Source organism: Buceros rhinoceros, unplaced genomic scaffold (genome assembly GCF_000710305.1).
Source record: "Buceros rhinoceros silvestris isolate BGI_N320 unplaced genomic scaffold, ASM71030v1 scaffold7537, whole genome shotgun sequence".
NCBI classification, from domain to species: Eukaryota; Metazoa; Chordata; class Aves; order Bucerotiformes; family Bucerotidae; genus Buceros; species Buceros rhinoceros.
In genome coordinates, this window is record NW_010423860.1 from 1,173 (window position 1) to 23,290 (window position 22,118).

General features: G+C 39.7%; 1 protein-coding gene across 1 annotated transcript in view; it reads right to left on the reverse strand.

Annotated features, from left to right (window-relative positions):
• Positions 1 to 3,551: 3,551 nt before the first annotated feature.
• The window catches only part of SLC5A7 (solute carrier family 5 (sodium/choline cotransporter), member 7), a 22,574-nt gene continuing 4,007 nt past the window's right edge, over positions 3,552 to 22,118 (reverse strand). The window contains exons 2-8 of the mRNA XM_010140572.1: positions 19,136 to 19,249; positions 15,934 to 16,089; positions 11,133 to 11,281; positions 7,723 to 7,866; positions 5,692 to 5,845; positions 4,908 to 5,125; positions 3,552 to 4,175 (exon numbers count right to left, since the gene is read on the reverse strand). Of these exons, the coding sequence (XP_010138874.1) occupies positions 3,552 to 4,175; positions 4,908 to 5,125; positions 5,692 to 5,845; positions 7,723 to 7,866; positions 11,133 to 11,281; positions 15,934 to 16,089; positions 19,136 to 19,249 (1,559 nt within the window). The remainder of the gene's footprint in view (positions 4,176 to 4,907; positions 5,126 to 5,691; positions 5,846 to 7,722; positions 7,867 to 11,132; positions 11,282 to 15,933; positions 16,090 to 19,135; positions 19,250 to 22,118) is intronic.

Genomic DNA, 22,118 nt, shown 5'->3' on the forward strand with positions numbered 1-22,118 from the left:
GACAAATACAGATGAAATCGTAACTTTTTTTGACATCTCAGCTATGTTATTAACCTTGATTTTATGAACACATCTCATGCAAAGGAGGTAAAAAACCCTGTCAAATAAATGTTATTCACAAATGTTAAGATATGAGAATAAAATGTTGGATTGTGATATGAATATTTTATCTAGAAATTGTAGGCTCAGAAACAATAACCTCAGTGTCTGAAAACGAGCTGTCTGCTTCACTGATTATAGACCCAATTTAGTGCACAGTACTACTGTCTACAAATTGCAACAGTGGAGAAGGAACATCTGATGATTCCTGTGGAAATAAAGTCTACTTGAAGAATCACGTCCTGTTGGCATTTTGCTTGTGAAAGTAACTTGGTTGCATTTTGCTCTCTCCCCGCCTCCCACACCCCCAGCTATCAATCATAAATATGGCCTTTGGTTATACGAACAGCTTTGTGTAAATTTTATGGTAGGATAGCTGACCTAAGGCAAGAAAACTTGTAAACACACTTTGCAGAGGGCTGTTTAGTTTGGCTTTTGGAGTCATCCTGTCCACTACACAGCTAACCATCACAACCATGGCAGCCATTGTTGGACTCATCAAAAGACATGCACAGAGACTTGGTGAAGAGTATGAAAAGCAGAGTTATGGTCACGTGATGAACAGTCTCTAGTGTGACTTTTCTCCTTTGCATGATAAAGCTCACATGGTGTGCTACTTGTAAAAGTGCATAACCTTTCAGTCTCCACAGAGAGGACTGGAAAAATTTGGGAACATTTCCTGGCAGAGAATGTGCAGTTCCATCTAAATAGGCATCCACTGTGATATCACAGTGATTTCACAAAAATATTCAATAGGATAAACAGTATAAAATATTCTGATAATGTGGAAAGCATCTGTTTTGAAATTGTTTGACTAACACATTTTAATTTTTCACTTAACTTTTTCATTTTGAGCACTTGAAAATCCTTTATCTTTTTTATGACAACAAGGGAATACAAGGGAAAAGGGAAAGTTTTTATATTTGAGTCATAATTTCTTGAACAATTCCAGCTGAATCCCCTTTTCTTTTTCTTCTCTTCTGACTATTGTGGATTTTGAAATAACTAATACAGAAATGCTGCTGTATTCAGAGCGTCTGGTCACTATGCATCTTCCCATAGTGAAATTCTAGCAATTCCTAGACAAAACTGAAGTAGGAGAAAATTTTCAGAAGACCTACAGGTGACTAAAATAGGATCCCCTAATGTAATTTGGAACAGCAGTGTAAGGCATCAGCTATGTAAGCGGGTAAAACCGTGGCTTGAATATTTTCGCATAAGAAGGCATCTGGGCTAGTGGATTTGGGCTAGAAAGGGATAATAATTCAGCAGTGGCTCTGTTCTCCCCTCTCTTTTTTCCATACAATCTCTTTCCTCTTCTCTTTTCCATGATTCATGAGGGAATGAATACCCCTGGGCTCGTGTCGGTTTGTGAGAACCTCATCACCCTGAATTTCATTAATGGCTTGTTCACTCACCCTGCAAGAATTTTTCATTTCTTTGCTATATTGGCTTTTCAGGGTTTTTAGTGCAGACCTTGTTTTTGATTCTCTCCACCCAGAGCACACATAATTATTTGTTAGCACAGTAGTACTGCAGCACTAGTTCACAATGCATATTCAGAACTGAGATGCAGTGTTATTTTTAAATGCAGTACATGGAGGGGAAAAAAAAATCACTGTTTCTAAAATTAATTTTCTCTATGTATAAAATAGATGTATGCTGCTAAAACTCCACAAAAGGAGCAAAAATATATCTAAGGACTTAACCTTGTGAAAGTTTATGTCAACATTGAATGCACAAGTTGATGGCTTCTTCCTTTAGCAGCAAAACCTATTCTTACGTCTCCTAACCTCCAGCATAGCTCCCTGTGCTGTGAACATTAAAGAAGAAATTTCACTGGTGACCGGCAGCAGAAGGATATCTGGATTTCAGCTGAACATTTTGTGTCATGTGTAGATATTAAAAAGAATTATTGGAGCATAACTCTTAATTGCACAGAAATCTAGCTATTAGATCTCCCACTGTGAAAGGCACGTACCAATGGGGACAGACACAATCACCTTGGCCACGGGCAAATGGAAACAGCATTGCATGTTCCCTGCTGGCCAGGGTAAAGTCAGAAGAGGCCTCATCTCCCTACTCTGCTGCTTCTGGCCAGCATTGCCAATCATGAGAGAAGTCTCATCTGCCCCTGGCTGTTGCTGGTGCTCCACAGAGTCACCGCGATGGCCCAGGAGAATGGCTGTCAACGAAGGAGTCCAGCATTTAGTGGAAGACACCGCTGTGCCTTTCACTACACTTGTGGGTTTGGCTTTTCTTTCAGTTCCTCTCCAAGCTGCTGCTGCTTTCAGAGGTAGACACTTACAGATGTGAAAAGCTGTCCAGCAAGCCTGTTTTTTTCCCATAGGAAATCAGATTTTTTGAGAAAATGTGATTTTCCATGGAAAATTTACACCTTCCAGAGTATTCCCAGCAAGACCAACCCAAAAGACTTTTTTATTTCTTTGAGAATACTTTTTTTATAAAGTGAAGGATGGGTATTTTTTTCCATGAAAAACCCTCTCATCTGTTTTCTCAAGCCTGCTAGACTCTCCTTACTTTTTAATATTTTTCCACCGCTGTAGTTGCTTGGTGTCAGACTGCTTTGCTCAGTCTTCATTTAGATGATCAGTCAAGATAAGGTTTCTTTTCTCAACATTGAAAAGTTCCATTTAGTTTATAAGAGCTCTGTAATTTTTCACAAGCTGAATTTCAACTCTAATGATTGCCTTAAAAATTCTGTTATCCTCCATTGGTGGCAGCTACCAACCACAGGGAAAAAAGAACACTTGTAACATACTTTGCTTAAAGTCATCTTGCACCAGGTGTAACATAATTTTAACGTTGTGACTTAATTTTAACTTTTAAAATTAATATATGATATTTATCACTCGTGAAGAATTTACTACTATTTGAGCAGTTCGCTGTCTTATACAAATAATAAAATACTAGATTTGTATTATTTTAATTTCTTTTGAAATGAGGAAAAAAATGATCAGACCAAAAACCCAGGGAATTTATCTGTTTGTCTTTGCTCAAGCAACTAGCTCTTTAGTAATAAATCACTTAAAGCTGTGGCAATGTATTTTCACTTATTATCAATAAAATGTTCACTAATAGCATTTCAGAATGACTGTATTATAATTTCTTCACACGATGTCCTAGCTAAATAAGTGTTGCACTTTTCCTGCTATGTATATTTTTCAATTGCAAATTTTTTTTTTAATTGCACAGTATAGAATGGGATCTGAGTGTATCTTTTGGTAAACACTCTATAATCTAATCCAACATGTTAGATAATAACAGAAAAGAGTTTCCCCCATGGGATGCTCTACATCCTGGAAACAACTTAAGGAATTGTGCAGCGGCATGTTATTCTCAATTCTTGCATTTCTTCTGATAAAATGCCTCTTATTATTCTTTGCAGAATATTCTGCTTCGCATTACTTGGCCTATGGTTACCAGATTTTTTAATTATCCTCAGCGTTGGACAGCTCTGGACTTGAATCAACATAATTGAAGGCTTCCTTATTTGTGAAAGTTGAGCTCAAAGTTAGGCTGTGTCGTGGATTCACAGGTGCCAGTTCGTTTAATACAATATTGTCACTTTTTACAAGAGTTGCTTTGTCCATGTGTTCTCTACTGTACCTGGCAACAACAGCATCAAGGAAGTCCAGCTTTGGTGGTAAAGTCCCACTTTCAAATAAGTATTTGGCTAAGTAGGAAACTATAATGTTAGTAAAGAAGGAGGTAAGCATAGCAAGAGTTTTAAACGGGAATCGCTGGGTATAGATATTATTTTCATCTGGATAGCAGCCAGGATAGTAGATCAAGGGCTGAAGGTAGAGGTACGGTTCTCCTCCGGTTATTCTGAGAACAAGGCCAAATAAATATCCCGCAATGGCACCGTAGGTGTTGGTTCCTTTAATAAATAACACACACAGGAGCTGGGGGAATATGATGATATAAACAAGGTCAGAGCTGAGGTACCACAGGCCGTACACTGACGACGCTAGCAGTGCCATTGCTGTTGCTGATGCTCCAAACAGAAAAATGGTGATTCTCATGACCCACACGATTTCCCTGTCTGAAGCCTGCAAAAAAAGGGCAGTGTTAGGTGTTTTTTTCATGACGATGTATGTATGCCTACATTTATGCACAGTCAATATAAAATGCTGTACTGTAAAAGGAAATTTTGCATTACATATTCAACAAAATTTACAAGTGAATCTCTCTCTCTGTCTCTATCCCTGTTTCAAGCGCAGAGAAAAATACCTAAGGATTATGGTTACCGTTCCCAAAGCCTTAGTCTTTGAACATGAGGAAAAGTTTGCTAACGTATCAAAGAGAAAAAACAACAGCAGAGTGTTAGAAATAACTTTTAAATATAAGCATCATATGGTTCAGCCAGAAAAAATTGTCAGCTTCAGAATTTCTTCTCCATTTCCTAAGAAAAACTCTAAATTGCTAACCCATTCTGGTGTCAAATGATTTCCTGATAAATCAAAAATTCAGAAAGATGTCTCATTTTGTAAAGGATTAAAGTAAAACTTATGGTTGCAGCAATAATTAGGAGCAGTTTGGGTAAACTGCAGTGACATGAGAACACTTTAAAGCTGTCTCTCCTGGGCTAGCTTTTTCACCATAAGCATTTTTATGTCATTCAGTTTATTCAATATAATGTTAGAATGAAATGCTATACTTTTTCTACTCACAGGCAGTAATGTAAAAGAGGTGTTTCATTATGCAACTACAGTTCATGCATCACCTAGTTAAGGTATCACCTAAAACTTTCTCTAAAAGTAAAAATGGTAATATAATCTCACATTTTGCCGAAAGGAAAGCTGGTAGATGTTCCGAGCAAACATGGAACTTGCTGATAAAATTGAAGAGTCAGCTGATGACATCACAGCAGCAGATACAGCGCCAAGGCCAAAGAATGAGATATAAACTGGGCAAAGGTACTGTAGCACAATCGGTAAAATCATGTCCGCTTCTTTTTTAGTCATGGGGTCAGGAACACCATACTCAGTCTCGTTCCAGGCTGCAATATGGGCATATTATTAGTAACATTAGGAGTCATCAGCTACAGCATCTCTTGACTTCATGCGCAGTGAGCTATTCATATTGCCACATTTTTATTCACATTCAATAACCAAACTGTTGCTAGGGCTGGATTGATGGAATTTCAGAGAGGCATTGTCCCACTGGTTTCTGTTAAGCAGATTTAAGAACCTGACAAGTATGTTTTGGTCAAGATAAGAAATTTCTGATAAATGACGACAATGCATATGCAGTTATTTTGCAGTTATTACTGTTAGGACCAAATAAAAATTCCAGAATCTAACTCAAACATTAAATAGCAATATTACATCTGTAGATACCTAGACTGTGCAAAATGAGTTAATCTCAGCCACTGGAGTAAGAGCATTTTCCCCGGGGAGAAACACTATAACATAATTTTTCAGTGTAGTCTCCTGTGAAGAAGTCATGAGTTGATGATTGATGTCATCGGCTAGATTATATCTAACATAAGCTTTGTAGGGCTTTCACACATTTATTGTACTTTCCATTTTACATTTATTGTAATATTAATTTTTAATCATTTACCTGTAGATGCTCCAATTGCACCAATGAGTATTGCAGGAATAGCCATCACAAGACAGCCAAAAGCAGCCAGAAATGACAGAACTTGAGCATATGTGGCAGAAGATGAGGAAAGAACTCGCTGGAAGTACGCTTGCCATGGAACTCCTCCTAACGTCTGCAAACACAACAGGCAGCACTCTGTCACTGGAGGCTAATTCTGGGGTTTTTTTGCTACCACCATAAAGAGAGCACGTAGAAGCATCACTTGAATGCTGAATGCCATGTTGCTGCTCTTTCATGTATTTATTGAATATCAATCAGTCAGTAATAGCTGTAACTATTATTCTCACAAGTAACGTTAAACCTTTGTAAATCAACTTAAATCCCATTATTCTAGACAAGTTATTCCTCACTACAATTAGCAACAACACTTTGCACTTACATAGTCCCTGTAATCACTAAGTATTGTGAGCTGCATAACTATTTGATTAAAAGGCTTACAAAAGGTTATAAAATACTATTGTCATATTTCATATTTAGAGAATTTGGCCTCCAGTAACCTCCCGCTGCCAAAATTAGATTATTCTCACATAGGATTTGAAAGCGAGATTTTATCTTCCTTTCTGAACGTATGTGGCCATTAAAACAAGGCAACACATTCTGTACACATGGAACACAAGAATCTGAAAAATTATTCTCCCGTTGTCTTAATCAAATATGATGCCAATAGAAATTAAATACAAAGCAGTAAATGAAAGTTTCCTTTTATGGTGGCAACCCATCTATTGCTTTGGGTATACAACAATGAAAATCCTGATTAGACTCAAAATTATGTCTCCAAAATATGATACAAAAGGGAATTATCAAAGGCTGAAAAAAAAGTGCTAAGAATTCTATCTTGAGAGAAGTACTTGAATAGTATCCATTAAGTAAAGTAAGACTAAACAGCATGGAAAGAAAACGAAGCAAATTGCTCGCTAAATGTCCAGTTCTACACACTAAATGAGGCAGGAGGCATTTGGACCAAACAGTGTGTATACAGGTGTTTCATATGTGTTTCATGAACACTAAGGGACCAAATGAATGTTTCACAGGCAACCTTGATTCTGACTTGATATTTATGACTGTTTTCCTTTGCAGCCTTAAAAATGTTCCTTTAATAAAGCTTTCCAAGCATGCATGAATTTCTTGAGCTACAATGAGACATACAAAATGAAAAGAAAATGTGTCACAATTTGGCAACATCAGAGCTTTCCTTTGGTGCTCAGCAGAGATGAATCCTTCAGGCTTATCAGACAGAATACAGCCACTTGAGCTAACGTCATACTTTGGCTCTCTGAAAATCTCTAAAAATTTTAAACTGGATAAACCAATGAATTTTAATAGCCCAATTATCAGAAAACACTGAAGATTTCTGATTGAGAGTATCCAAAATCAAAATTAGAGGAAGGAATAGCAAAGAACAATATGATACTAAAAAAAGTGTAGAGTTGCTCAGGTACACTGAGAATGAAGAATGTTAGCATGTGTTGCTAGATCTTCTAATGGAAAGTACTTAATAACCACTTATCCCATGCGTAATACATAGATATTAAATAATGAAAGCCCTCAGTTCATTCTGGCATGTGTGCACATATGAATCCATCCATCCATCCATCTCTACAAAGCTTTTTCTACATCGCCTGTACCTAAGGCATGCATAAATAATCTGTATAACATATTTATTGCCTTCTGCAATACATAAATTTCTCTGCGAACAATGACATCAGTTAGGTATTAGCTGCACAATTCTAATTAATTTTAGTGTAAGTCAACTCTTTCAGCCTGATGATATTCAAATTGTATTCTTGGCTTTGACAGCTGTGCTACAATATTCTACTGATATTTCACTGAAATTATTCAAATATGTAGAAATATTGAGCAGAAGTCAAGAGAGTAAAAGTTTTCAGTTTGCTGGAAACTCTTAACTAGACTATTTATTATTCTCAGCTGTCGCAGTAACACAGTGTGACTGTTTAAATGCTTCATTCCTTCACACAAGCTGCCACTTACCAGTAAAAGGAAATTGTCCAGCCATGTGTAAATGTCAAGTGAGCTGATAGATCCAAGCCAAGGTTCTTGATGCACCTGGTGCACAGCCGTGAGCCCAATGTCTGTCACTGCAGGATGGGACATCGCAAAGGGTACGCTGATCCACTGTAACCAAAGAGAAACACTTTGCTGGGCTCTGAAGGAGGCATTCTAAATCCATGAAATTTTAATATTAACATTAATATAAACATTGATCTGTTTTTCTTCTTGCACTCTACAAATCAAATGCCAAATTGCCAAGCTGACTTGCAGAAAAGTCGGGTAATGTGCTGGTGGAACATTTCTGAAATCCAGAGAACTCGCTAATGGAAAGCTTACATCTGTCCTGGAGACTGAGTATATGCAGAGAATTAATCAGTGTAAATCTCAAAATCAACAGGAAAAACACGTTTATGCATCTTCATTTTATTTTCCCTAAGCTCCACATATATTCTTTACACCCTTTCCTGGACCACTGTAGAGAAACATCTACATATAAACTTGGGTGCAATAGCATCAGGATTTGCCAGTGTATAGGCATGAGACATCACAAACACATCTGAAGGCTTACAAATTGTGACAAAAGAGGGGTGCTGCTGGTGAACCCTCATCTTTTTGCTCCAGACCACCCAGTACACCAGCATTACAGCACTTTCCTGCCTTGAGGGTGATTTCAGTCTGGGCTTTTGACTCTTTAAAGCTTCTCTGGTTTTGATTTAGGCCAAAAACTCAGTTGAGAAATCCTTCCCAGAGACAGTTTCTGCCAGAACATGTTTCCTTCACCAACCGACCTTTTGTGCCTTTACTTGCCAACTCATTTTGCAATGGTGTAACTCACAAACTTTCTATGAGGAGAAACTCAGTAGCTCCTATGGCGATAAGAACCAGGCTTTGTGCTATATGGAACAGACGATCACAAGCACAGCATTCTTAAGGATCCAAACCACACAGGTTACCACAATCCAACTGATGACATGTAAGTTTATGGGCTAACAGGAGAAAGAAGGGGAGAAATCAAATATCTTCCTCTACTTTGTTACAATAATGCGTGAAGAATACTTTGCACCACTGCCTGTTATTCAGGCTGTTCATCACATACCACAGTATTCTGTACTCAGTTATGTGTTAAACTTCCCCAAGTTTAATCTAGGCAGAAAGATTCCCTTCTCACTGTCCGCTTGGACCTTTCTGGGAAGGATTGCCAAAATGTTTCAACTGTCTCCAAAATATTTTGAGGGAAAACAGTAGGGTAAATTTCTAGATGTCCACCTGCAGCCTGCATACCTCAGACCAGGATTTAACAGGTACTGTGTTGCAAATGCATTATGAGCTTTTGTAACCCATTCCAGTTCCTGACAGTGACCTACCCGTTTGCGGTCTTAAGGACTACCTCTACGTTAGTCACTAAAACAAGTCAAGACACTTTCTCTGGCCCCACAGTTCACTGACATGTCATGGTTTACATCCATATATCTAGACTCCTTGCCCAGCCAAAAAGGACAGCCGTGAACTGTTCCTGAGAATTATCTGGGAAACTACTAGCTGGCATGGGCAAACACAGTGCCAGGATTGTGCCAACAGTTAAGCACTGTAGATGATCCTGTATTTCACCTTGGTGCTATTTAGCTTGCTCAATATAGACAGATCCAATTTCTTCACTGAGTCCTTTCTAATGGGAGGAGAAAATTCACTGTTTTGAACTGAGGACGAATAAACCCAAAGCTCATGGAAGCGAAGCAGAAACTGGGACTTTATAATGGAACTTGAAGCTTAGCTGTACAGCAGGTAGCTAGAAGGAGCTGGACCTCATAGGGTTGGAAATCAGAAAAAATAGACTATTACATGGTGGCAAAGAGTTTAGAATGGGGAATTAATAATACCATTGAAATGAACAGTCAGTAAATAGTGGGGATACAGTGCAGTATCAGGGAAAGACTCACCAAGCAGGATAAAGGCAAAGAGCTGAGAATTGCAGATATGGGTACAGGTGAGTGAGGAGGAAAGGAGAGACACTACACGGGATTGTAAAGAGAAGACTGGGGAAGTATGAGCGTGGCTGGGGTAGAGCCTACGGAAGTTTAAGGAAGAAGCTGTGGCTGGAATGAGAATCCATGGTAGGGAACAGATCTGATTACAACAAGGATCTCCTCTTGGGTAAGGAGCAGGAGTGGAACAGACATTGGAGGAATGAGTAGTAAAGCTCTGTGCCAGTGGAAATACGAACTGCTCTGGCGTCTGGAGGAGAAACTGGGATACCTAAGCCTTGACATCTTCTGTTGTGATGTTAACAGTGAAAGTGTACCATCTCATCTAAAACTGCCTCACCTAGAGCATGACCATTTAGATGCTTCCGGCCCGACTGATGACTCTCAAGGTTATGAATATGGTTTCTTCTACATTACATCATTGCTGTTTATTTCAAAAGGGAAATTACATAAAAAAACCCAACCTGAATTAAAAGAACACTATTAAAGCTACAGATCCAGCCATCTAGAAGACTGCTATACAACCTTCATTTGCTTTGCCCTCCCTATCAATCAGGTTCATGCTGCCTTTAATACAGACTCACAAGATCAGGGTCTTTAGCAGTGCATGAGTTGTTCTCATTGGAAAAGCATTTCTGTATTTTGATTTATCTACAATTTGGGGAATTTCTGTAATGCACACCATCTGTAGAAACTGAATTGTTCACAAATATTAACACGCCTGTTAGGGAAGAAGACAGTATTTTCCCCACTGTGCGGGTGAAGAACAAATGTATGAGAGAAGAAGATCTGGAATAGCTTCTCATTTGCAATGGCCAGCTGGAACTTGGATTTACTTTTTCAGGTTATTTAGCACCATTCCCATGAAGTCAGTTACATCAGGGAATGCTTAGCACTTCTGCAAACAAGGCCATAGGCCTCACAGTAGGGTGCTACAGACTGAGGACACACACACAGGGTTGGTTAGTGACCACCTGTGTGAACACTGGCTAAAGTAATTTCCCTAGAGCTTCAAAGAACTCCAGTGAAAGCAGAGAAACAACTCTGCATCCCCAAGATGCCATTCAGTTCCTTCACCTTGAGCCACCCCATTTATTTCAGCCTGTCCCAGCTCTCTGCACACCTGTGTCCATTTATTACTGCCACCGGCAAACAAAGACAGCAGCTTCTTTTGACTGCACCCCTGTGATCTGAGCCTTGCTGCACTGATGTTTTTCAGAGTAGGGCTTAAAGAACAGATAAGCTATGCAAATTCTGTAAAGTCAGGGGTCTCTGAGTGGGGATACTCTTTCTCCATGCTTTCAGAAGACTCAATTCCAAAACCAAAGCTGGGCAACAAGTCTCAGCAATCATCATAATGCTCAGGGCAAAATCCTCAACAAAGAAGGGGAAAAAAGCCAAACTTACCAGTCCCAGGAAGATGCAGAACAGCTGAACTACATCAGTGTAGGCCACAGAATAAAGCCCACCCACAAGTGTGTACATGGTTGCAATCAGGGCAGAAGCAATGACTGAAATATTGACATTAACGTCAATGATCACACTTATAGTGGCACCTATGGGGAAACATAAGGAACAGTCTGTCAGTTGTCAGTGTTTGTGTTAGTCACAGTATGTCTGATGAGATGATTCACCTTTGTTAAGCTGCATATACAGGTGCTGGTCTGACACTTAGCAACAGCATGAAGATATTCCCCCCTCTATCTTCTGCACACCCCTGCTGCACCTTTGAAGGGAGTGGGAAAAGGAAGGCTCCCGTTGGTCTAAGTTTAGCATCTGTCATTTTTGCAGGCTCTTGCAAAACGGAGTGTGCAGTCCCCACTGCCTTTCCTTACACTGCTCAAGCTGTGGAAGGACTACACCTTGTTCCGTCTGGGGAAAAGCAGCCACTCACAGACAGATGAAGCCTCCCCATGGAAGCCGCAGCTGCATGGGAACAATTGCAGTAAAGGCTGTGCTTAGGGAGGTGTGCTGTAACATAGCACACCCTTTTGTGCTCTGAGATAGCCCCTTTTGTCCAAGGAAAAAATTGGTGGAAAAGCATCATCTATATGGACACTTGTCTGCTCTCCCTTCTAAAGCACCCTTGAACTGTTTACATGGGACAAAGGTGGGTTTCTTTGCAAACTGGAGAATCAATCCTCCATCATCAAGCTAGAAACCAAGAACTTTTCCAAGCATCATCAAGCAGATTTCATTTATAGAAAACAAATCACAATGTTGAGCTGACTGGTCAGTCTCCACAAAACAGGTCACAGAATCAGAGATTTGCTGAGACTGAAAGGCACCTCTAGAGATTGTCTAGTCCAAGTCCCCACACAAGCAGCATCAGGTAGAGCAGGTTGCTCAGGAACATGTCCAGTAGGGTCTTAAATATATACAAGGATGGAGTCTCCACTTCCCTGGGCAATCTGTGCCAGTATTTCACTGCTCCCATTATAAAAAAAAATAATGTTTTTTACAAGTTTAAATGGAATTTCCTGTAGTTCTGCTTGTGCCCATTGCCTCTTGTCCTTTCACTGAGCAGCACAGAGATGAGACTGGCTCTATCTTCTTCATTCCACTCTCCCCACTGCTAAATTAGGTATTTAGGCACATGGATAAGAACATCTTCAGCCTTCTTCAAGTTGAACAGTCCTAGCTCTCTCAGTTTCTTCTTATATACCAGAGACCTCAGTCCGTTAACGAACTTCGTGGCTCTTCACTGGACTATCTCCATTTCTCTTGCATTCAGTAGAACTGGATCCAGCGCTCCAAAAGAGTCTCATCAGTGTGGAATAGAGGGGGAGGATCCTCTCCTTCAAGCTGCTGCCAATGGCCCTTCTAATGCAGCCCGGGATGTCTTTGGCTTTCTTTGCCACAAGGGCACATTGCTTACTCATGGTCAACTTCATTGCCTTCTAAGACTCCCACGTCTTAGCAACAAACCTGCTTTCCAGCTGGTAAGACCCCAGCCTGTACTGGGACATCAGGTTGTTTCTCCCCAGGTGCAGGACTTAGCATTTCCTTTTGCTGAACTTCATGAAGTTCTTGATGGCCCATTTCTGCAGCTGGTTGAGGACCTTCTGAATGGCAATACAACCATTTGGTCTACCAGCAACTCCTCACAGTTTTTATTTTCTTCAAAATAGCTGAAGGTGCACTTGGTTCCATCAGCCAGATGATCAACGAAGACATTACACAATACAGGACTCAGTATTGATCCCTGCAGTACACAACTGGTGACTGGCCGCCTGGTGGTTTCCATGCTGCTAGGCACAGCTCTCTGAGCCCAGCAGTTCATGTATTTTTCAGTCCTCCTCACTGTCCATTTATCTAGCCTATTCTTCATCTGTTCGCCTATGATGATACTATGTGAGATTGTGTAAAAAACCCTTTCTGAAATCCACAGCTCGGCCTGCTCTCCCCTCATGAACCAAACCGGTCAGCTCATCGTGAAATATATCAGGTTGGACAGGAATTATTTTCTCTCCACAGCTGATGCTGACTCCTCCTAATCCCTTCCTTGACCTTCATTTGTTTGGAAGTAGTTTCCAGAAGTATTTGTTCCATGGCCGTCCCAGGGATGGAGGTGAGACTGACTAGCCTTTAGTTCCTGGTATCCTCCTTCTTGCCCTTCTTGAAAATGGGAGTGAATTTGTTTTCTTCAGGTCTTCTGGAACATCCCTGAACACTACAGTCCTCAGAAGATTACTGAGAATGTTCTTGCAATGCTATCAGCCAACTCCCACAGCACTTGTGGGATGCATCCCATGAGCTCCCCTGCAATTGTGACTGCTCCGGTCTGTTTACATGTTTTCTAACCTGATCCTCCTCCAGCCAGCCTTCCTTGCTCTAGACATTCCTAGGGTTTTCAGGGTCTTGGGATTCCTGAAGGCTGGTCTTACCAGCAAAGAACGAAGCAGAGAAGGCACCGAGTACCTCAGCCTTTTACATATCCTTTGCCACTAGATCCCCTGTCCCATTCAACAGCACTCCACATTTTCCCTAGTTTATGTACTTATAGAAGCCTTTCTTGCCGCCCTTCATGGCCAGATTCAAATCCAGGTGGACTTTGGCTTTTCTAAACCCATCTCTGCATGCCTGGACAGCATCTCTGTATTCCTTCCAGATCACCTGTCCCTGCTTCCTCCTCTGGAATTGCTTCTTTTTTATGTCTGAGTCTAGTCAGGAGCTTCTTTTTTATCCATGTCAATCTCCTGCCAACTTTGCTTGTTTTCCGGGTTGTCAGGGTACAGTCTTCTTGAGCTTGGAGGAGGTGATCTCTGAATATCAACTCTTGGACTCCTCTCCATGTCTCCCACGGTATTCCTCCAAGCAGATCCTTGGAGAGGCCAAACTGTACTCTCCTGAAGTCCTTTCAGTCCTGAGTTTTGCCTAGTTCCCTCCTCCCAGGACCCCGAACTCCACCATCTCATGAACACTGCAGGCAAGTCTACCTCGAAACTTCAAATCCCTAACAGGTTCTTTCTTCTTTGTAAGTAACAGGTTCAACAGAGCACCTCCCTTCATCAGTTCCCCAATCATTTGTTTCAGGAAGTTTTTGTCAGTGCATTCAATATATCACCTGAATTGCTTGTGTCCTCTTGCATTGCCCTTCCAGCTGCTATCAGGATGATTATACATTTCCCTTGGATATTTTAGCTATTTCAAGGGGTTACAGAGTTTTAACACCGTGTTTAAAAAATCCCTCTCCTTCTAATTATGATAATTTAAATGAAACATGTTGCCATGACTTTTTGGTTCTTGCAGGTATTGTAGATGGATAATCTTGACCACATAGGTGGAAAACTTGAACACAACTCTTATATACCACACAACGACATGATGTGTGGTATATAAGAGTTGCTGGGAGCTGCCAGGTGTCTTTTTATTGTATACTGAGCCTTCATGGTTCATGTACTTAAGGATTAAGAGCTCAGATCTCTTTCACAAGCTGGAAGCCCCATCTTTCCCTTCTAGAACCCTGCCAAGCCAGAAATCATGAGGAAGATCAAGAAGTGAAGAGTATTGGGATTAAATACTCATCAGTGAGGACAGGTATGCAAATTAGGAGGTATAATATACACAGATTATTCACAGAATAGTTAAAATCAAACCCCTCAATGACCTTTATAGTCACTGACAGTCTTCAACTGTCAGCTGCTAATATAAACCTACTGGAGAAGTATTCACATCATTTGCTTTGAAATATCACAGATTAGCTTGTCTTCAATCAAAAAGAAAATATACTCCAAATGCTCAGACTGTTCTTCAGGCTCCTATCACCTCAGCATGTAGTTTGTTCTTAGTCCTCTAAGGGTTTTGTGATGAAATTGTGGTAAACAAGCTCCCCATTGCTTTGCAGTTCATCAGAGCACAGTTGGAGAGTACCTTCAAAGTTTATTTTCTATTTAAAATAGCTCGTGTTAGAAAGCATTACCACATGCATGTGCTCTCTGAGTATGATTAGCTGGTAAAAGTCAACTACTGGTGCTTCAACTCAAGGGCTTTCTCAGTTCTTGAAGATATTGCTACATTCAGGCCTGAAATATAATTAAAACCCCTGGAAACTGATTTTTTATCAGGACTGAATGAGCACTTGGGTGATTTTCTATTGAGTCATAGTTCCACTAATTCTCTGAATCCTTTCTTGAATCCTAAGTATTTTCTTCACTTTGTGAGTAGAGTCACTAGAATTGGATAATACTTCAATTTCTTGATCAACATTTGTTTTACTTCTATTACTTGTGTGATGGGAAGTTCTGTATGTGTATGTCTTCTGTATGCAAAGGATTATTTTGTCTAGAGGCTTTGGAAATAATGTTCTCTATCTTTAAGGGAAATTTTGACTGGCTTCTGTGATCTCAGTGGTGTAAAAGAGAAGCTGGGTCAGACTTGAAATAAAAGGCATACTCCCAATCACTCGTGTCACCCTCACAATTAAAGCAAATGTGTGGCTAAGTCTTTTCATGCTCTTTTAAATGGGACAACTTGAAGGTACCTGAAAATTAATAGATACCTTGTGTGTCTTTCTATTACCAAAATAATTAATGGAGTAGCATTACCGGGTTTAATTACTAGTTAGCATGGGTCTGAGAACTGTCACACTCTGAATAATTTGGCCGGGATAATAATCAGCATTTGAAGCCAGAATTGTAATGCATTTCTGATTGTCTCAATCCTTTTCACCCGTGATAAATTAATATTTGTACAGCTTATTCCTTACCTAAGGCAGAGAAGATGGCAGCAGCCCAAAACATTTCTCCCATTAAAGCTGGAATAAACAGTAGCCCTCCCATCCTTTTTCCGTAAATCTGCTGAAAAGGGTCTAGCATTGTCACATAGCCTTTGGATCGCATGGGTTTTGCAAAGAAAAGGCCACCTACAAAGAAAAGGAGCATAAGACACCAGCTGCAGTGTAGAAATGCATTGCAATTAAGGGGTAAAACATTGTCAGTTAGGGGTACAAAAATACCAGTATTACTGTTTTGTTTTGTTTTGTTCTGTTTTATTTTGTTTTGTTTTAAAGAAATAAGTACATTTAAAATATCATCTAAGAACTCTTGTCTTACATCCATCTACAGAGTTATGTAAACACATCCACACCATTAACGTCTATGGTCTGATAATGAAAAATAAGTTTGTCTTATTTTGCCTAGCTCAGTTTACTTAATCTGCCATTACAGATGCTGTCAGTTTTGTCTAATTTTGGATCAGCCTAAGGGAATGTTTTTTCTACCAAATCCTGTTAATTCTTAGAGCAGAACTCAGCATGAATTTTCACATGGTCCTACTAAAAAAATAAAACTGTTTATACTACTGGGCCAGAAATACAAGTTCGCACGTGGTTTAGTGCATGTGTGAACTGCAGATCCGATTCTTTCACGACAATTCAGATTTATTATGTATACTTAAATCAGCCTTACTACACCTGCAGGTCAGATGCCTTCTGGGCTCTGCAGGTGTCAGGCTCCCTGAACATTTGTTATATGCTTCCTTCACTTATGCGTGTTCAGGAATTTTGACGGCCTGGATATGTACATAAATGTGCAAAGGCTTCACCTTTCTAATGCACAATCCTCAAAATCTTTCTAGCTGGGTAAAAAAAAAAAAGACATATCTCAGGAAAGCTGAAAGAGCCCTTGTATGAAATGCTGCGCATTTGACATCTGCACATGACTATAACTAAGAAGACTTCTACCACAGTAAGACTGCTGAAATGTAATATATAAAGTCCAATAAAACCCCTGGAAATCCAGTCAGTTCCCAGTAAAATCTACTGTGCAGCTTTTGACAACTCTTAGTTAGGTTTTTTATCACAAAATATGTAATTTATTAATTGTATTGTACAGATTTTCCACATTTCCATGCATTGCCTTATATTGCTCATATTTCTTTAATTAATTTCATTGATTTCCCTGAACAGCAAGTACGGCTTACCAATCATTATTTATTTATACTGCTTATGCTAACACTGTCTTTAGGCAGGTTGTTTGGATGCAGAAATTCTAGCATTTTTTTACTATTCTTGGATTGGCCATGGATCCTGTTCCTAGTCAACTTATTATGTTGTCATTACAAAAAACAACTAGAAGATGGGGAAAAAAAGTCACTGGTATTATAATCCATGAGCATGTTCAAGCATCTGTCCGAGGAAATCAGAGATATTTCAACTGTTAAAACTAAATTGCTTGAAAAACGAGGCAAAAGTGGTATGCAGCACAACACTGAACTAACAGGGAGATTATATCAATCTTAAATCCTTTCAGTTCGAACCAGTAATATTTCTGCTAGCCTTACATTTATAATCTTGGTTATTTTTTTAAAAAGAAGGATAAACAACATCTCCCCTAAAACCTCCATGTGCAGATCATGCCACAGAAATGCTTTCCTCTTTGTGCTCGGCAAAGAGATACATGGTCACATGATACTGACTGCTTTTCTCTCAGTGGCCATTGTAATTCCCAGGAAAAAAAGTCTGGATATCTTTAAAAACAGTTGGAAATGAGGAGAGAGGCTAACTCAATCCCTTCTGGGCTATTATTGCGTCAATTCCTCAGAGGCTGCTTGTGGCTATCATCCTAATGACCACTTAATGACATTGATGGGTGATGACTCTCCTGACCTCATAGTGACATCAACTGATCTCCAGGCAGGCATCTACTGTAATTGTTTTCCTTACAGGAAATAGAGCTGCTCTCAGGGTTGGGAACTACTGCTGCAACTGGAGCTGGCCTGCACGTGCCAGAGAGCTGTAGGTACGATGAGGAAGGTTTCTTCCTGGGAAGAGAGGAGAACCAGGACAGGCCATAGGAAAGCATTTCTGAGGGGAAAAAAGAGTGAGGAGGGAAACCAAGTTGTACAGGAAGAAATAAAAGGGGTAAGACCTTGATAAGCAACCAAAGGAAACAAAGGGACAGACTAGATGGGAGGACCATGAGAAAAGACTCAGAATAGACTGAGAGGTCAAGTATTATTAGAAAGGCTAATACAGCAGTCAGATTCATGAAAGATGAAGAATACAGGATCTTTTTTGTAACAGCATCCTTTTTAAACTGTTGCATCAGCAGTTGCCTTAAGGATATGATTTGTTCACAAACTGAGAGGATGTAGCTGACAAATTCATGGTGTATTCACCATGCCTCACAAGGCAACACTTTTGTTGCAAGCTGATCCATGTGGTTGATACATGGTGAGAAATTTTGTATTGCCATTATTTTTAAGAAAAGTAAGAAATTCTGAGACTACATTTCAGGAGCTAAAAATAAAATTATTATATTTAAAAGTTAAAAATCATAATGCTGTCTGTATTTTATACTCTGACCCTGCTTATACCAGGAATGTGTATTTGCATTTCAACATGAGAATTTGAGTTTTGTATCGCATTTAAGAGGATGCTTGATCCAACGTTAAGCAAACAGACCAGTTCTACTACAGACTTCCTCACAAAATTAGACAAGTTACTTAGATACTTGGGGGAGATTTGTAAGGTATAAGAACTTCCCTAACCTGAAAGGATATTTGTCACTCTTGAATTTCAAGATTTCTAAATGCCCTGATACTATCATGTTGCAGATCATATAGGCACTTAAAGAAAATCTCTATGTATAAATCTTAGATAATATAATTTTAAAAATTTCCACAACAAAACCTTTCTTATTGTGACCTCTACAGATCACTGTGGCTGTATTAACCAAATAGGCCTTGCCAAGGCATTCAGTAGACTTAAGATATCGAACTATTTATAGTACATATGATCTTCTGTTTTGCTTTTTAATTAATAATCTGTTTTTCCACACCTATCAGCAGAAGGGATCCAGTTTACCTCAGTATCCTTTTATTAGTCCCTAGTTGTTTCATTTCAAATGACTGACTTGTCATCAGAACTGTTTAAAATGAGAGACTATTAGCTTTAGTTCTTTGCTTACCTACAACCAGACTAAGGGAATATCCAATAGGTGCCTGAGCCCAAGCTAGACCATAGCCTGGGACATACACAGCTTCTGCTGTCCCATTGATGTAACCTCCTCCAACCCATGTGGCTGAAAAAGAAAAGGTGGAAAAATATTTAATATGCATGCAGAAAGAAAACCTCCCACGTTTTAGAATGAAATGGTCATCACTTATAATATTGTTATTTTTTATAAGTGTACTGTATAAGTGCCAAATACGGCATCCTTCCATAAAAGATAGACCTAATTCAAAAAACTTACAACCTAAGCATACAAAAAAAGAAGTCAAATGGACTGAGACAATGATCAAGGTATCTAAGCCTCGGTGAAGATACGAGTTACCCACTACTTATTTATAATGAATGAAGCACATCAACTCACTAACCATCACTATTTTCTTTGTGTTAGTCCAAATGAAGGCGAGATATAAAGGAGAAGCTGAAGAACAGCAATAAACATAGAGTGGTAAAGTCATCAGTGGTAAAGCTGGGAAAACTCAAAGCATTTAAATTAGACAAGAGTTTAATGAAAGCATTATTTACTAGGGCCTTCACAAAAAAAAATTCCTTAAAAACTTGCTAAATTTTAAACTGTGGCTCCACAAAACACATTTAGCAAACTCTGACTTCCCTACCTGCTATATTTCCATATAGGGCTGTGATGGTTTTGTGTTGTTATTTAATTTCTAAACTTTGACTAATTTATTTTTGTGCTTCCTGAAAACACTTTGCAGAAGCATATTGTGCTATCTATAATACTTCTGATTTTATCACCCTAAAAAGCAGTATTTTGAACATGCCAACCTCAGACCCTTAATGAATTGATTCTCTGCCTTGGAGGGAAGTGTCTACCTTTGAGAATTTGGGACCTACCATATGTACAAAATAAAATCTCCAGCACAGAAATGTATTGTGATTACATGTGCAAAAATAATTCATTAACTAATAACATAATAAAGGTCACCTCTTCCTGTTTGCAGATTCCATGCAAAAATGTTTTTTATTTTCTCTAATGTATGACAAGTAAGTTTTATGAATCTGGGTCTGTAGATTGAACAAGGCCAGGCAGATCATTGTGAGTGCTAGATTTCTGTAATGCTGTTTTGATTTGCCTCAGAAGCCTTTGTTTTCTCATGTAAGAGTAGTTCAGGTTTTCTGTGTAAAAATTCAGTTATGAGAAATTTATTTTCCTTAAGCATTCAGAATTTTCCCAGCAGCCACCAGCATATAAGCAAACTTGATTTTGTGTTTAAGAAAAACAATTGGAGATAAACACAAATGAAGAAAATTTCATTAAAATTCCTAAACAAATTTTATGAAAATCTAAATGACTACTCTCCTCTGCTTCACTGTGATATCTCTCAAATACTACCAGAGGGTATTTCTTTAAACTTGGTGCTAACTTACAGCATGGCTTTAGAATCAAAGATCTCTGGCAACCACAGCATTACAATCATCCCCCTTTCAGCATTTTGAAGTACAGGAATGGACCATTCTGTTGTTGGAAATAGTATAATGGGCTTATGTAAGGGATGTGAATGCAAAGCAAGTCTGCGACAAGTGACCCAAGGACCCCTGTTGTTGGTAGACTTTTGGGTATTGAGAACTATTGTGCACTACAGAGACAAGACAAGAGGTGAGTGATGCCGATGTGGGACCATGTGGAGAAGATGGGTAAATACCCATCTTTGATGATCCTTGATGGGAAGAGCAGGGATACAGAATCTACATATAAAGTTGTCAGGCATTTGAGATTTTGTGCCTCTTGACAGTGTGAATTAAGGTAGGTGGGAATATGATACTTTGGTTACCAGAGACTTGAATTGTAGAATCAATCACAGAATCATAGAATCATGGAATGGTTTGGGTTGGAAGGGACCTTAAGGATTATCTAGTTCTAGCCCCTGTGCCATGAGCAGGAACACCTTCCACCAGTCCACGTTGCTCAAAGCCCCATCCAACCTGGCCTTAAACACTTAGAGGAATGGGGAATCCATAACTTCTCGAGGCATCCTGTTCCACTATCTCACCACCCATACACTGAAGAATTTCTTCCTAATATCTGATCAATATCTACCCTCTTTCAGTTTGAAACCATTACCCCTTGTCCTGTCACTATACTCCCTGTTAAAGAGTCCCTCCCCATATTTCTTGTAGGCCCCCTTTAAGTACTGAAAGGCTGCTATAAAGTCTCTCTGGAGCCATCTCTTCTCTGGGCTGGACAACCCCAAATCTTTCAGCCTGTCTTCATAGGGGAGGTGCTCCAGCTCCTTGATGATTTTCATGGCCTTCCTCTTTCTTATGCTGCTGCCCCCAGAGCTGAACTCAGTAGTCCAGGTGGAGTCTCAGAAGAGCAGTGTAGAGGGGGAGAATCATCACCTTCGACCTGCTGGACACAGTTCTCTTAATGCAGCCCAGGATGTGATTTGCTTTCTGGGCTGCAAGTGCACATTGCTGGCTCATATTCAGTTTTTTATCCACCAATATCCCCAAGTCCTTCTCCACATGGCTGTTCTCAACCCACCCATTGCCCAGCCTGTGTCCATGTTTGTGACTGCCTCGACCTGTGTGCAGGACATTACACTTGGCCTTGTTCAACTTTATGAGATTCGCACGGGTCCACTTCTTAAGCCTGTCAAGTACCCTCTAGATGACATCCTTTCCCTCCAGGATGTCGACCGCACCACAGAACGTGATGTAACCTGCAAAGCTGCTGAGGGTTCACTTAACCACACTGTCCACGTTTCTGAGAAATGACTAAATAATACTGGTCCCAATACAGATCCCTGAGGGACACCACTCAGTGCTGATCTCCACCTGGACATTGTGCCATTGACCGTTGAGTTCATGACCACCTGCAATGTGTGTTGCCTACTGTGTCTCAACCAGCATAGACTTACGGAATAGGTTGTAAGCACCTGCTTACAATAACATAAGTATTTGTAAATGGAGTCTCTTTC